General features: G+C 46.1%; 1 protein-coding gene and 1 non-coding gene across 3 annotated transcripts; both read right to left on the bottom strand.

The window, feature by feature from the left end:
• Positions 1–824: 824 nt before the first annotated feature.
• On the bottom strand, positions 825–14,758 carry ZBED3 (zinc finger BED-type containing 3). 2 transcript variants are annotated; one of them, XM_087430143.1, is made up of 3 exons: positions 14,010–14,758; positions 7,141–7,236; positions 825–6,433 (listed from the first exon to the last, which is right to left on the bottom strand). In XM_087430143.1, the coding sequence occupies exon 3, from the start codon at positions 6,419–6,421 to the stop codon at positions 5,744–5,746; it is 678 nt and encodes a 225-aa protein (XP_087286269.1). In that variant the 5' UTR covers positions 6,422–6,433; positions 7,141–7,236; positions 14,010–14,758; the 3' UTR covers positions 825–5,743. The 2 variants fall into 2 exon arrangements, with proteins under 2 accessions (XP_087286269.1, XP_087286270.1); XM_087430144.1 differs by lacking the exon at positions 14,010–14,758 and adding an exon at positions 13,366–13,891.
• On the bottom strand, positions 9,432–9,569 carry LOC147917360 (small nucleolar RNA SNORA47). The gene has a single exon (XR_015552121.1). It is a non-coding gene; the product is annotated as a small nucleolar RNA SNORA47 (small nucleolar RNA).
• Positions 14,759–16,759: the final 2,001 nt, after the last annotated feature.

Genomic DNA, 16,759 nt, shown 5'->3' with positions numbered 1-16,759 from the left:
GGAGGCAGAGTGATGCAATGTGAGAAACACAGGCCCTTGCTGGCCTTGAAGATGGAAGGGGCTACAAGCCAAAGAATGTGGGCAGCTCTAGAAGCTGGAAAAGGCAAAAAATGCGTTCTCTCCTGGAGCCTTTAGAAAGGAACACAGCCCTGCCCACCTTTTGAGATCCATTTTGGACTTCTGACCTGCAGAACTGTAAGATAATACATTTGTGTTTTAAGCCACTGAGTTTGTGGTACTTTGTCACAGCAGCAATGAGGAACTGATACAAAGGCCAGCCTTGCCTCGTCTAGGAAAGCTGGCTGGCTTACCTCCAGCACCAGAGCTCCTGGCGGGAGTAGCCAACACCAACCCAAGTGTCAGCGAGCACTCAGGCTAGGATCCAGATATCCCAGCACCGCTGAAGAGGTGGGCCAAAGGAGAGGCATGGAAGGATGCACAACTGTTGGCCCCAGGTGTGACTGAGATCCAGGGATTGAGCTCCAGGCTCCAATCTACTGCTTAGTAGCTGTGTGGTCTTCAGACGGTCACTTCTCCTTGCTGACGTGTGGAGCCTCACCTGTAAAACATGGCCAGTTATACTTGCCCTGCCTGCAGGGTGTTGTGAGGACAGAGAGTCTAGTATGGAGAGCATGCTCATTGCTCTGCACACACTTTCAGTTCTAGGTGGTGAATCTGATGCTACCTCAGTACTGTGGAAGAAGTTTGGTATACTACTATTATTTTTAATAATAAGCATATATATATGACTTTCAACATTTTCTTCTAAATCTGCAGTTAAGGAGAAAATCCAATTAAACAGAGCAACTGATTCACTCCAAGGCTGGTTGCTGTTTCATTGTATTTCATGTAATCATAGCATATTAGAGCCAAAGGGACCTTAATGATCACCTCATCCATTTTCCAAACAAAGGAGCAGATTCAGGTTGCGAAAAGGTAAGATGTTCAAACCTTTAGAAATAGAATTCCCTAATGAGTCCATGGCAGCAAAACAAAACAAAAACAAAAGCCCAGTGTTTATGAATCCCTTCTGAGACATTAAAGACATGGATAGCTATGTAAAGTAGAAACTCAGCCCAAACCAAGTCAACCCTCCCATTCTCCAGCCTCCAAGGATGACAACTTGGGTGTGTACAGGGCCCTAGTTGTTTCAACCTTGGCCCACACCCCCTCTTCCCTGCCACATTTCAACCTAAAGAAGTGACTGATCACTTTACTTCATGGCAGGAGTTCAGGAGTTGGGTTCAGGGCAGTCTGATTCCAGCATCCTAATTCCAGCCATGCACCTTGCTAATGCAGTGCATGCACTGCTCTCAAAGGCAGCACCTGGGTGGTGCGATTAGCAAGCTATCACCTAAATCAAGGAAGTGCTGCCGATATAGGTGCGGTGTGTCACTGTCACCTATTTGCAGTGACAACGCGCTGAGAGCAAAGTGTCATAGCCAGAGAGGCCTCTGTAATACCCAGAACCCACCTGTGCGTGGCATAGCTGACTTCAGGGTGCCAGCTGAGCTGGTTGGTTCTGATAGCCCTTGTGCTTTGCCAGGTGAGCCAGCAGAAGCCCTCAAGGCCAAAGCAGCAGCATAGCTGTTGAGGAGGCTGGAGTCAGGTGAGCCGCCATAGCCACTGTCTCCTGACGGGACAGGCCACCCTGGGACTCATTTTTCTCCTCCGTCAGATGATAGAGTTGGACTGGATAAGGGCTACATTTCTTTCTAGGCTTTTATGGAAGTGAGGATTATATTAGTCCTTGTGTTAGAGGTTTCCTTTATTCTAACTAAGAAAGCTGAATGCTAATGGTGAGGATTTTTCATGTGCAAAATGTAAATTATTATAAAAGTATTCACGCTCGGTATAAAAAATTATAACAGTGCAGAAGTGTATAACGCAGAAAGTAAAATCTCTTCACTCCCACCACCAGCACTCAGTCACCAGTCAGGCTAATTGCTCTCCCGCCCTGGAACAGGCGATTGGCGCTCCCATTAGCTACCTTTCTTGAGGGAGAGGTTAAGATTCTAAAAGTAAATCTTGGCTTATTTTAATAGTTCTAACAATTGGTGAAATAGAAGAATAACATTTGTAGAAGTTTTTTTCTTTTTATAAAAAGTCCAGATTTAGACCTTATAGCCCAACTTATAAATCCACATTACGAAGTTAAATTTCAATACTTAAGAGAAATAACTTCTTATTAGAGTAATGTAAAAATTGCAAGAGACAAACTACATTAAAATGTTAATAGCTATTTTACCAAGGTAACAGGACTGTGGGGGATTTTTTTTTTTCCTGCTGTTCTTCCTAGATTGGGACATTGCATTTGTGTTACTTGTATAACGAAAAAATAATAATTTTAAGAAAAAAATTCCTGATAATGACATACTAGAACAGTTGATGGGATTCAAATCAAACAACCCAATAACTGACACTTCTTAAATTTTTATTGACTAAACAGCTTTAAAAAGATTATTACTGCTATTTCCTTTTAGGCTATTTTTTTCTGTTATGAATTCTACTCAGAGAATTAAATGAATAATTATATTAGTAACTATGGGAAAGCTAACTTGTAAAAATCTTAAACACATTGAGTGGGTTAAATGCCTCAAATATTTGAGCAGCTATTATCTGCAAGGCACTGTGGGAGTAGAAGGAGTAAACTCCATCCCTGTCTCCAAAGCCTCAAGATCTGGCAAGGGAGTTATACAAGAACCCATAAAGCCCTATGCTAGATTGCCTGTTCTAAGGGTTGTGAGATACAAAAATGCTATGCGAGTCAGAGAAGTAAGGAATCGACTAACCAAGGAGGAATCAAGGAAAGCTTCATGTAGGCAGTTGAATTTGGGCTTGGTCTTAGAAAATGGTGGGATTTCTCATACTCAGAATTGAAGGGGCTTTTTAAGTGGAAGGAAGGTGAACAGAGGCATAGAGGTGCCAAGACCAGGGCATGTGAGGAAGAACAAGGCGTGCAGTTTGGCTGGAGCTTACAGTGTACGAAGGAGGGACAGATAAGACTGGCACGGGGCGGGGGAACTTGAATGTCAAGCCACAAGGGCCAAGCTTGTAGATGATGGGTGATCTTGGGGGGCTTTTGAGCAGAAAACGTGTATGATCAATGTTGGCTTGGGACAGTTCCTTTGGCCAAGCTGAGTGTTAGGCAGGGGACAGTGGAGGAAGACAAGGATGGGAAGATGAACCCCAGATGAATGATAAATGGGGCCTGTGCTTGGCAGGTGGCATCAGAAGGAAGACAGGTGTGATATTTTGTAGAAATACACTCAGTAGATCAGGGGCTTAGGATCTAGAGTTCAAATCCCACTCTGCCTCTTAGCAGCTGTGTGACTGTGAAGACATTACTTAAGCTCCCCTGGGCCTGTCTCCTTGTCTATAAAATGGGCATAACAGCAGTTCTATCATGTGGTTGCTGCGTGGTAGGCAATAATACTTGTAAAGCATTTAGCACAGCCCTGGCCCATGTACATGTTTATGTCACTGATGATACTACCTGGAACTGGAGTTAGGAAGGAAACAGGTGTCAGCCCGGTGACTGAGTAACAAGGGAGACAGTACAGCAGCTGGGAGCATGGCGTCTGGAGGTAGACACTGGATTCAGATCCCAGCTCTACCTACCAGCTGTGACCTTGTACAAACTACTTAACTCTATCTCAGTTTCCTTAGCTGTAAAATGGGCATAGTATTAATACCTCCCCATGGAGCTGCTATGAGAATCAAGTGAGATAATACATGTCAAGTGTGCAGTGTGTGCTCGATACATTTAAGTGCCCAGTAAATGTTAGTTCTTGGATGAGGGGTGGGGACGCAGAGTTGAACAGCTTCATCCGTTCCACCTGTAGCCGCAGGTTATGCAAGCAGAGGTGAGACATGCAGCAGGGGATTGATTGCACATGAAGGTCAGAGCCAAGAGAACACTCATGGATGGATTATTCAGGAGTCACTGGCACAGAAGAGATGACTGTAGCTCTACAGGCGGATGAGCCGAGAGTGAGTGCACAAATTAGCCTAAGGAAACAATCAGACAAATCCAGAATATAGGACATTCTATAAGACAGATGGTCGGGACTCTTCAAAAATAAATGTCATGGAAAAAAATAGTAAGGGGGTTGTTCTAGACTAAAAGAGACTAGAGAGTAAGAATCAAAAGTAATGTATAACCTTGATTGGACTCTGTTTTTAAAACAAGATAAAAAGACATTCTTGGGACAACTGGGGAATTTTGATTAAGGATTCTATATTAGAGGCTATTAAGAAATTGTAATCATGTAGAATCATGTCTTTATTCTTAGGAGATAAATGCTGAAATAGGGATGAAATGTCGTGCATGTATGGGGTGGAGGGCAAAAAAATTAAATATGGCAAAATGTTAACAATTGTTCAGTCTAGGTGGAGGGTTTATATGAATATTCATTGTACTGGCCTTTCAACTTTTCATGGATGCTTGAAAATTTTCAATGTAAAATAATGAGAAAAAAAAGAGACCTGAAGAAAAATTGTTTGAGAACTAGTCTACATCAGGAAAAGGAATTCTGTGGAGGAAAAGCAAATTCCACTTACCAAAGGAGAAATTTCAAGAAGGGAGAGATTGAGCAAAATGAAGGCTGAAAATAAATCATCACATTTGGCCATTGGGAGATGGTGGTGGCCTCTCAGAGTCCAGTGTAGCATGAAAAGCTGACCGTGGAGTAAAGGAGTAAAGAATAGGGAGGAAGTATAGCAGCAAGGTCTACTCAACCCTCCTTGAATGCTGTTCCGTCGGGAGCATCCAGGCTGGGGGAGTTCCTCTTTTCAGAACAACGGAGCCTGGGTGTTGCTGAGGAAGAGGAAGAGTCTGGAGAAAGGGAGGGAATGAGACAGAGGAAAGGAGGAACACCAATGGAGCAAAGGCCCAGTGAGAGGAAGAGGTGGCCTTAGGTGGCAGGGAGCCTTCTCCTTTGGCCCACAAGTGAGGGCTGTGGAGACTTGTGGGGAAGGAAGCGCTCCTCCCACCAACGAGAGGATGAGGTCAAGTCTTGCTAGTCCTGCGGCAGGAGGTGTGAGGTGGAAAAGTGGGGAGGCTTACCACAGCTGCCACGAGGTCTGGACGGGGGAGAGAAGACAAGCTGGGGAGAGGGAGGGTGCACTTGGCCTTTTGGGGAGTAACAGAGGGCCTCTCTGGGACAGCCTTGAGGAGGCACAGAGATGGGGAGGGTAATCAGTGGCCCTCTTTTCAGAACTTCGTGTTGGGCAACAACTACCCATCAAAGACTCACTCATTAGGAAATGAGTAAAACTCTCCTGGATAAAATGCTTTGTCCTCATTTCCATGCACCCTCCACCCTGGGTTGCCCTGCTGGTGTACAGGCACATGGTGTGATAGTCTTTGGTGTGTAAGGAAGCTTCTGTCCTTCGAAGTCACAGGTGCACGGTGGCCATAGCTCTGGGTGATCTGGGCCCACAGGCTGCTGGAGCGCTCATTCCCCAAGGCACTCGGAGGAAGCCCAGCCCCACACGAATGGCCACTAGACGCCCACAGCAAAGGAGGCTGCTGGAGGTTGCGCTCCGGGCCCCCCCAGAGCGGAAGTGACTTTGGGTTCTACTCTAGCTTCCGAAGTGCTTCTCAAAGCCCCACATTTGGAGATTCCGATTCCGCAGGGCGGCCTCGGGCCTGAGATTCAGCTCCCAGGTGATGCTGAAGACGCTGTCCGCGGACCACACTGGAGTAGCGCTGGCATGGGGTGGTGGGAGCGGCCGGAACCTACAGGAGGACCTTCGTGATCAGGTAGCCGTCCCTCTCCCCTTCGGGCTCCTCTTTGAGCGGAGTCTGCGGCGGAGCAGCGGCCGCGGCCAAGACGCCCTCGCGGCGGCTGACCTCCCGCAGCCGCGCCTGCAGCGCCTCTCTCTCGGCCTGCAGCTCCCGCCGCGCCCGGGCCGCCGCGCGCTCCTCCTCCCGCAGGGCCCGCCGCCGGCGCTCCAGGGCGCGCTCGCCCTGCTCCACGGCCGCCTCGCGCCGCGCCAGCTCGCGCTCCCGCAGGCTGCCGCGCACGGCCAGCGCGCCCATCTGCTCCAGCAGGCGCGCCCACTCGCCCTCGGCGGCCGCGGCGGGCCCGGGGCCGGGCGGCGAGCGGCGGGCGGCGCCCTCCTCCAGCTCCCGCCGGTGCGCCCTCTTCAGGTGCTCCCACAGCGCCGGCGTGCCCGCCTGCAGGCCCGCGCCGCCGCTCACCTGCTCCCCGCACAGCCGGCAGGTGGCCCGGCGGCCCGCCGCGTGGCCCGGGCGCGCCGGCGCCAGGTGGAAGTACCCCCAGGCCTCGGAGTACGGCGCCCCCAGGCGGCCGGGAGGCGCGGGAGCCAGCCCCGGGCACGGGCCGCCCTGCGCCGCGGCCTCGGCCGGCCCGCCGCTCTCGTCCATGGTCACCGCCGGCTCGCCACTCCGCATCGTCTGCAGCGTCTGCTCCCGCGCGAGAAGGGGTAAGCACAACGACGAGCAAGTTAGATAGATACATGCACACACTCTCAACCTCTGTGCCTATAGTTAGCCTGTGAAGAACCATGCCTCCCTGTATTACAGGTAAAAATCCTGTGGTTACTTTGGGTAAATACCTGGCTTTCTTTTTCAGTATTATTAGCTGTTGATTCCTCAGGAAAAATATAAGGACGTCTAGCCCTCTTTTCTTAACTGGGAATTCTCTTAGAAATCGAATGGGTCCCCAGCCTACAAGTACTTACAGTAAAAATGGGCAGCCAAGGCTCCTAAATGGAAAGAACTAGCTAAATCCGAGCCCCATGTACTTAGTTGTAAGCAGTCTCCTTTCTCTGCTACAAAAGTTAGTCTTTTCTCTTCAGAATAAGAGCAGGGCTCCCTTTTGTATTCTTCTCTCAGCGTTCCAGAGCAAACTTGAGAAAGGAGCGGAAAAGAAAGCTTTAGGAATGAAAACTTTGTTTCTTAAACTTCAGGGGCAATAGTGCCAGCAGTGAAAAGCCTTTTAAAAAGCTTTCAATGATGGTACTTTTTCCAGATAAAAACATCTTTGTTTTCGTGATTTTAAAAACAATGTGCTTATGAGAAAATTCGCAGTACCAAAAGCCATTAAAATGTTTTTAAAATATGCACATTTAGGAAATAGCAATATACAAAGCAGCTTTCTAAACTTTTACCTTTAAATTAGGTGGTGGGCCATGTCCTCATTGCCTCAGGGTTTCCTGCCAACCCAGTTCTCAGGTAGAAACTGCAGCATGACTGTCAGCAGTGTGCTAGGAGTAAATTCAGAGGACAGGCAGCTGAGCAAAAGGAATTCAATTCAACAGCCTTCAAGATGCTACGAATACTGGCTAGCGCCATATCCTTCTGGTGTTCATTTTTTCAGACACTCTCATAGGTGCTGGAGTCATAAAACAAATAAAATTAGTTTTCTATATTGCTCATCCCAACTAAATAGCCCCCTCTATATATTTGCAAGATACAAAGCTTGGGCAATACTTTTGATTAAGGAAGAAAAAGAAAGAAAAGCAATAGCTTCTTGCTTTGTCCAACAAAATATCTGTGTTAAAGGGATCCAAACGCAATGCAATGACTATCATTCAAAGTCTTTTCTATTAGGAAACAGTTTACCACTGTGATAACCTATCAAACAAGAGGTATAGAAAGGTGAAGTTTATTCTTTAGGAAATAACTTCACAAAGGACCCGATGTGTGATTCTAGACAAATTTGCTTTGAAAGTTTAAAAATAATAAGAGAACACCTGAGAGACTCTTGGAGCTCATCTGAGAACTTATTTCAGGAGAAGATCAAGGCCAATTTGGGAGAATGATGCACAGTGAGATAGCCAGTGCTGGCTCCGTTAGCAATGAGATGATAAAGTTCCAGAATCTCTCTTGTTAAATGCAACTAGGAATGACTGAAGACAAAGATGAGAACAGGAAAAATAAGTTGCTGTAATAATAGTAGTATTTAGTGTAAGCTTTTCATTCAGTTGCTAATAGTCTTGTTACAGATGCACTCCAGTTTTCTAAACCTCATCATTTTTTTCCCACCAAGCAAGTCCACTAGGATCTGGCATGACATTTAACATCTCTCTCTCATTTTAAAAAAAGATAACGAATTTACCAGAATCATCAAAAAAGTACCAGGCCTCTTCTAACAAAAGAAATAGCTATTTACAGATCTTCTGATGCAATAGGCATTGATTTGAATATGGTTACTTATGATGGCCAATTAGTATAAAAGGTCTTTAGAAATTAAAGGCTAGATTTCCCCTAAGAGATTTATTTTTTATTTATTTTTTTTGTGAGATCAGCCCTGTGCTAACATCTGCCAATCCTCCTCTTTTTTTGCTGAGGAAGACTGGCCCTGGACTAACATCCATGCCCATCTTCATCCACTTTATATGGGACGCCGCCACAGCAAGGCTTGCCAAGCAGTGCGTAGGTGCGCACCCGCGATCTGAACCGGCGAACCCTGGGCCGCTGCAGCGGAGCACACGCACTTAACCACCTGTGCCACTGGGCCGGCCCCCCAAGAGATTTATTAAATAGCCCAAGTCCCCAAAGCAGGAGTGGTGGGACAAAGAGGGGAGTTACAGACTACCTTCAAGGATAATTTTTTTTATGGTTAGTAAACATTATGGTTATGTAACATTAGGGTTAGTAAACAGAACCAGATTTTAGTCTTAGAAATGTTTTTTCTTATCCAACTTTACCTAAAATTTTTTCTACACTTTTTTCTTTTTTTAGAATTCCATTCCTTCTATTTTAGAATCTTATCTTTCCCGAGTTCCTTTTTTTGTTAATAGACATATACAAAAGTGGAGAGAATAGTATTATGAATCCCTGTATTTATTTTATAAATTAAAAGAGATTTAATGTTTTTCTATAATATCAAGATTATCGCATTGCATTCTGATATGCTTTCTTGAGCTGCTGGTTGAAAACTGTACATAAGCTGCAGACTCTCTTACCTGTGCCAAAGTCTGAGAGTAATCATTACTGATATGCCTCTAAAAGTTCCAGAGGTGGCCGTTACTGTCATGCTTTTCCTCCCTGCAAGATGTCTCTAAGTTTCTTCAAAATCTGGGATACCCAGAGGAGTGCCACATACGTGAATGCCATCTGTTACAAGAGTTACGCTGGAAACAAGGCTGAGAAGCACTGATTTTTTTTTTTTTTTTTTAAAGATTTTATTTATTTATTTTTTCCCCCCAAAGCCCCAGTAGATAGTTGTGTGTCATGGCTGCACATCCTTCTAGCTGCTGCATGTGGGACGCGGCCTCAGCATGGCCGGAGAAGCAGTGCGCCGGTGGGAGCCCGGGATCCGAACTCGGGTCGCCAGCAGTGGAGCGCACTCACTTAACCACCAAGCCACGGGGCCGGCCCAGAAGCACTGATTTTGATGTCTTAATCCTTTAGACTTAGTGGAACGCCTCAACTGAGCCAGGGACAAGCAGCACCACAAATGTCGGCCAGCACAGGGCTGCCCCTGCGAGGGCGGCAGAGGGACGTCCTCTGCCTTGGCAGGCCTTCGCTCTCGGAGGTCTCAACCAGTGGAAGGCAGCACGGTACAGAACTGCCTCACCTTCTCAGTCCTCCGCCCAGCTACATTCTGGCTCAATACACTCTTCTGCTCAGACACAGTATCTAAGGAGTGACCAGCAGTCTGTGGCCACAAGTCATAACAGCCTTCCTAGCTCTGCTAAACAACCCCTGAGCTCATTTCAACTGCCCGTACAGGGCAGAGGGAGAGAAGCCATCTTGGCTTGGGAGAGAAGCCTTAGAATCATCAGCTACCACCCTAACATGCAAAGAGCTCTTACAAACTGCCAAGAAAAGGACAAAACACCCAGCAGAAAAATGGGCAAGAAATATGAGTAGGCAGATGACCTAAGAGCAATCAAATGGCCGGGAAATTTGTGAAAAGACACACAAAATAACTTATATTCAGGGAAGTGCTATTAAAGTAACAATAAGGTCTCATTTTCGATCCATCACACTAACAAAAACGAAGACGTCTGTCAGCCAAAGCCAGAAGGGACGCAGAGAAAAGGGTATGCTCGTGCATTACTAGTGGACATGTGCAGGATTTTAGGAAAGCAACCTGGCAATTTCCATGCATTAAATAGAGATATAATCAGGGATCCCACTCCTGGGAATCTATTTTGTAGAACTCCAAGTACCAGTACGTAAAGTAATGTGTAGTAGGATGTTTATTGCAGTATTATTTAGAATGACAAAAACTGGAGACAGGAGCGCCTATCAGGAGCAGAGTGGCTGGGTAAATAGTGTGTGTCCACATCGGGAATAGTTGCAGCCATGACAAGGAGGGACTGGAGCTCTGCCAGATGACCTGGAGGGATTGCTGGAGGAACTGTTGAGGGAGACAAGCAAGATGCAGAAAAGCGTGTATATGTGGTCTCGTCATTATTAAATAATATACAGATGTGTATAGGATATATAAAGTTTGTAGATATATGTGAAGACAAATAAGGAAGGAGACACGCTGTGGGTTGAGGGGTGGCAGCTGATGTGGGAGGAGAAGGAAAGAGGTGAACACAAAGGAGAAGAAACAAGGCACTAAGAAAGCGTGCAGGCCATCCTGGGTGTACATTTAGATGAAGCATGTACATGGCAGGGTCTATACCTAAATAAAAGGTAATTTTATAAAACAGTCCTCAGGCATGTGAGCTCAGGCAGGGCTAGGCAGCCTTAGCGATGGAGGCTGGAGGGGACAGTCCCGTGGGGCATAGTGCGCTGCCATCTGGCCCTGGAGGGAACCTCGTGTGTGAGGTCACTCAGTGTTGGGTGGTTCGCTGGGCCCTGGCTGCGCAGAGGGAGATTCTATATCCACAGGAGACGGAGGATGCACTGGGAGAGCAACCTGCCTCACTCACCTCCCTGGCACAGGGCAGACACTGAGGGGGCGCTGCATTAAATGAAGTGAGCCCGTCTTGACGTTTCTTAGCCCCAGCTCACCCGAGTCTCCATCTCCCCTTCTGTCAAGGGAAATGATCAGATTATCTGCCTCTAAACAGGTGGCTGAAATCAGATGATGCAAATGATCTCACTGTTGGCCTCTCCAGTGCTATATAAATTCAAAGCATGAACAAAAAGAGGCTACCAGTATTTACTGCTCAAATATGCCCACGTTAAGATCGTAGTGGCTAAAAGGCACTTATTTTTCTCTTTGACATTCTATTACTCAATAGAATAGATAGCTGGGGATTTTTTATTATGAAAAGCAAATAAAAAAGAATCACAGATCCACCTCCCCACCCCCAGCCAAATTTATTTTCACTTCCTAAATTGATCTTCATGCAAAACAGGTTGCTCATTACTCAGGCAGAAGATGACAGGGAGGTCTGGTTAGCTGGAATCTTGTGATAGGCATTTCTTCCTGACCACATACCCAGCAAAAATGCACCTCCATTAACTGTATGGTTAACTAACAAGAAGAAAATGAAAAATAAGAGCTCCCTTGATTTATCCTTAAACAGTTTTTAAACTACCCGAAAGGTGCCAAGGAATGTGATTATTTTGCTTACATCCATCCAGTGCATCAACTCTTTCATTCAAATGCTCTTGTGCACCTGCTCAGGGGGCACGTGCTCGCTGCTGAGGATGCCAGTGGGAGCACCACATAGTCCCTGCCCTCTGCAGCCCACTGTCTGGTGGGGAGAGAGGCTTCAAGCAATAATTCAGATGCCTGTGGGAAAGGTCAGAGCAGCGTTCACTCATGAGGAGTGAGGAAGTAGGGGGCTTGGGGGCCCTAACACAAGACGTTAGTGCAGACACTTCTGCTTCAGCATCCCTCCTTCCCATCCTGCTCAGGGTACAAAATTGACTACAACACATTACCACTAGTGCTGACTCTAACAAATAAAGTTCCAGTTCTTTAGTTGTTTAACTAGACTTCCAAGCATGTATTTTAAAATAAAATTTCTTGAAGCTAAATAAAGCACTGCTAGCATGAAATTAATTTAACAGTGGAAATTTTTTAGTACAATTTCAGGGGAGAAAAAGTAGATTTTAGTTATCTCATGGAAGAGGAGAGAGTGATATTGTTGGTGCCACGCCTCTGAACTCTCTATGGTGAGTTTCATTCTAGTATCCATTATCTGGAAGGGATGATAAGAAGTGTAACTCTGTGGAAGATAAATTCACATTAATTACGTCTGCATTTGAAGTTCTCTGAAGAAGTTTTATTCTTCTAATAATCCATCAGATTAAAACCTATATTCCTCAGTATGCTCTCCCTAAATACCAATATTCAGGGAGAACAAGGGAAGAGATCAAAACCTGGATGAATAATTTGTATAAATATGGGTATAGACACACACCATATGACTGTAACATTGAGAATCATCCTACAAACCACCCATAAGAGTTAATTTTATTATTTTATACTTATGCTTGTACACGTACAAAATATCAGGCAGGCTAAAGGCCAAAGAACCAGGCAATGTTCCCAAAAGCAAATAACAAATGAATTATAGCACTTGTAGTCCTTCCATAGTCAAGGCTAATGTGGATTAATCCAGCAGGTTGAGCCCAGATCTTAGGTGGGAAATTCACACTGATGTGAAATCTACACAGACTTGTGTGGAAACAATGAAAACATTTTCATTTAGTTCATCCACCAGTAGCTTGACTCAAAGCAGAACATAATGATTAAAACAGATAATTAGCCTTGACAACTGAGGTATCAAGGAAACCACAATTCATTCATCTGTCACCTGTTATCTCTGTTGAAATATTAGTTTACTGCCACGTATTAATCTATTTATAAGCAGATCCAGACAATTAGAAAAATTAGTCTAGAATCACCAGGCTGAAGGCTCAGATGAAGTAAAAATGCTTCCAAACTGTGAGGTACGGATACCTGGGTTAGGGAATAAAGGGTTAAGTATGAAGAAATTTGGGAAAAGGTTGCATATGGACTGTAAAAAATGTACTCGACCCACAGCTAATTATCTGGTGAATCAGAGGTGTTCTCTAAAGGTCATAAGCCAAATTCTCAGCTACCTCTACCATTAGCTAAAAGGCCGAGAAACACTCACTCTCTATTAATGCATTTTTTAAAAATGAAAATTGTGACGTGTTCTGCCCTAAAGTGGACTTTCATGTCAGGCCTGCATTATTTAATACATATGTTCCCAAAAAGAAGCGTGTTGATCCATTTTATCTTATAAAACACATAGTTTAATCTGAATTAGAGGGATTAAAAGCTGCCCTGCTTGTGCCACAGAGGTTTTTAACTCAGAGCTGTCTTGTTTTGGCTCTTGGCTTTTTACACATTGTGGTATACTTTTTATTGTCGGTTGCCTCAGGCTATTTTTGGCCAAAAAAGGTGTACAAAAAATACACTAATGCCAAGTGCAGAAAATAATTACCCTAATTATGTCCCTTTATTAAGCCGTTTTTACAACAGTTTCTCTTCAAGACCGTATCTTTGTAGCGTTGGCTAATTAGAAGTTCCAGTGGTGGCAGGTAGCATTGTGGCTTCCAGGGAGGGAGAAAGAACTTTGCCGGGTCGGCTCTGGGCGTCTGGTCCGCGTAACCACAGCCAGCCGCTCGCGCCCGCCCCGGGGGCTCAGCCCCTCGTGCGCGCCCCGCGGGGGCTGCGCGGGGCTCCACGTCGAGCAGCTGGCTGCCCCCGGGCCCCCTCCCCGAAGTGGGCCACGTGGAGAGTGTCCGTCAGACAAAGACGCTCCCGCGCCCCCAGCCGCTCGCACTGCCCCAAGTCCGCCACGAGGCGACCTGCACAAAGGGAGAGCAGTGGTGTCCCACGTTCCCGAGTGACTCTTCTGAGGGGAGGCCGGAGAGGGAGCAATAACGAGGCTGCAGGAAGCCGCGCGGGGCCTCTGCAGGGTGGCGGTCGCCAGCGAGGACGGCCGAGCACGGCGAGGGGCCCGGCCGCGACCGCAGCAGCCAGCCTGCGCGGACGGGCCCGCCGCCCCGCCCCGCCCCGCCCCGCCCCGCGCCGCGCCCCCCCGACCGGCCGCGGGCGCCGGCCTCCCCGGGCGCGCCCACTCACCGCATCTCCCCGGGCGCGGCGGCGGCGGCGGCGGCGGCGGCGGCGGCGGGGCGTCGCGACCCCGCAGACATCTTGTCCGGTGCGGAACCGCCGCGCGGCCCCCTTAAAGACACAGCGCCCGATTCCCGCGTCCGGGGGTGGAGGGGGACCGTCACGTGGGACCCGTGGTGGAGGGGGCTGCGGCGTCACTCCTAAACCCTCCGGGCCCGCGAGCGATAGACTTTGTGTTTGCCAAGGTTTAAAAATGATGCAATAGTTCAGCGATTTTAAAAATACAATTTTTGTTTCACAGCTTTACGTTAACCTTCCAAGACCTGGATTCCCGTCTGGAGTCTCGGAGGGCAGTTTGCGTCCTCTCAGGTCCAAGGTGTGATGGCGCAAGTTGTTAGAAGAAATCCCCCAACCAAGGTCTGGACAGAGCAAGGTGGGGCTCAGTGGTGTTCACTAAAACTCAGTAACACTGGCCTGCTTGTTAGTCAGCTTTTGACAGATGATGCTGGGGTAACAACTTTTACAACTCAGTGATTTACAGCAACAAAGATTCCTTTCCCAAGCAAATTACGTCTGCTGCAGGCAGCTTTGGCTCTGCTCCACCAGTTCCCTTTATTCCAGGCTCCAGGCTGAAAGATCAACTCTTTTGGGACATGCCCCCTGTGTGCTGGAACCAGCTTTGAGGGAGGAGGAGTCCTGGTTTGCAGTGTTTGCTGTTTCCATGATACTCCCACAGTTGCCAATTTCATGCTACTAGCAGTTTAACAAGTGGCTTGCCAAGTTTCTGGAAACGCAACAACCGGCTCTTATACACCACTGGCACGTGCAGCTCTTAAAACGTAGAACAGCTCACGTTCTATTGGCCAAAGCCAGTCACGTGACAAAGCCTGCTGCCAATGGGGCCAGAAAGCACATTCCTCGCATTGGGAAGCCTTGCAAGTCACATGACAGTGGGCAGAGATTGTATCATCCTTTTCAAAGGAGGACAGGGAATAACTGGTTACGTTAATACAATCCACCTTACATGCTTTGGTTCAAGTAATTTTTTTTATTTTTTTACCTTATTCTTTCTATAAACTAGAATTTCAGAGTCCATTAATGGAGTTTCTCCTTACAATTCCACGAATGGATTCAGAAGAAACTGGTTGGGTGTCTTCAAAGGGATAATTTTGCAATGTGATGGTGAACTGTTAGGTTACTACTGTTCTCTCCCAAAAGGACACTTACAGCTGTGGTCATCTCATTAAAAGAAAAGTAGTATAAATGAATCAGGTAAAAGCTATCTCTTACTCATGGTTTAATTCATAAACAAATTTTTAAGGTTTATTGTAATCTGGCAATCCTTTTAACAAGAGGCTTTATGACTGAGTACCTTAAAAATCCATTTGGTTTTGAACTTACCATGTAATGTTGATAGTGCCACGGAGTAGGTTCCGACTCCTAGTGGCCCTGTGTACAACAGAGCGGAACCCTGCCCAGTCTTGTTGCACCATCCTCTCACCTTTCGGGCCCTCTATCCGACAATGCTCCGCTGCTATTCATAGGGTTTTCATGGCCAATTTTTTTGGAAGTGGGTGGCCAGGTCTTTCTTCCTACCCTGTCAGCTCCACTGAGACCTGTCCACCATGGGTTGCCCGGCTGGTATTTGAAATAATGGTGGCATAGCTTTCAGCATCACAGCAATGTGCAGCCACCACAGTATGACAACTGACAGACGGGTGGTGTGGTTCCCTGACCAGGAAACACCTGGGTCACAGAGTGAGAGCACCGGATCTTAACCACTAGACCATGTAATGAGATACGTGCTGTTTTCCTTAGTTCATAGAACAGTTTTTAGTAAGTGCTGGTTATGGGCAAAGCACAATCCTAAACCTGAGTAAGAGTCTGGAGATTCAAGAGACCATTCCTGCCCTCGAGAAGATTACACTCCAGTAAGACAGTAAGACAAATGCAACTCTAGGAAGAAAGTGAAAAATGATGTAAGAGGAAATATTCAAGTGCCGCACTGAATTGAGAACAGCCACATGTTCCTGAAAGTGGCAGCATTTCTTTTTTTTGTGAGTAACACTGGTTTATAACATTATATAAATTTCAGGTGTACATCATTATATTTCGATTTCTGTGTAGACTACATCGCGTTCATCACCCAAAAACTAATTACCATCCATGACCGTACATATGTGCCCAGTCACCCCTTTCACCCTCCTCGCTCCCCACATCCCCTCTGGTAACCACCAATCTAATTTCTGTATCTATGTGTGTGTTTGTTGTTGTTGTTGTTTTTATCTTCTCCAAAGTGGCAGCATTTAACCAAGACCTGCAAAAGGGTAGGATTTGGACTCCTGGAATTATGTTGATTATCCTAGCAAGATGTGTTTTGGATTTATTTTTAAAGTCCAGAGAAAAGGAGCCTGTCATTTCTGTTTGATTCAATGCTTAAACTTTCCTATAGTCTGACATCTCTTTCTTGTGGTTTTAAATTAAATTTTAAATCAAATTATAAAATATATTACAAACGTCTAATAACTCTTCTTCTTTGCCCCACATTCTTTGTTCAAATTTCAGCAAGAAAAACACTCTTCAGTTCTTATTTTCCTAGTGGCAGTTTTCCTAACTTTCATCATGCATTTAACAATAAATAAATAAATAACATTTAATTTTCATAAAAGGACCTCATTTCCATCCCCTGTCCTGGAAGTTGGCAAAACATAAAAAGCTGCATTTCATTGATAATGCAGAGTATTTACTTTCCAGAGTCT

The sequence above is a fragment of the Ceratotherium simum genome, chromosome 4, assembly GCF_057802395.1.
Source record: "Ceratotherium simum simum isolate JZ-2026a chromosome 4, ASM5780239v1, whole genome shotgun sequence".
Classification (NCBI taxonomy): Eukaryota; Metazoa; Chordata; class Mammalia; order Perissodactyla; family Rhinocerotidae; genus Ceratotherium; species Ceratotherium simum.
This window is presented reverse-complemented; position numbering and strand designations above follow the sequence as displayed.

Bases quoted from the DNA above. Each gene is read 5' to 3' on its own strand.
- ZBED3 (XM_087430143.1), bottom strand. From the start codon at position 6,421: ATGCGGAGTGGCGAGCCGGCGGTGACCATGGACGAGAGCGGCGGGCCG.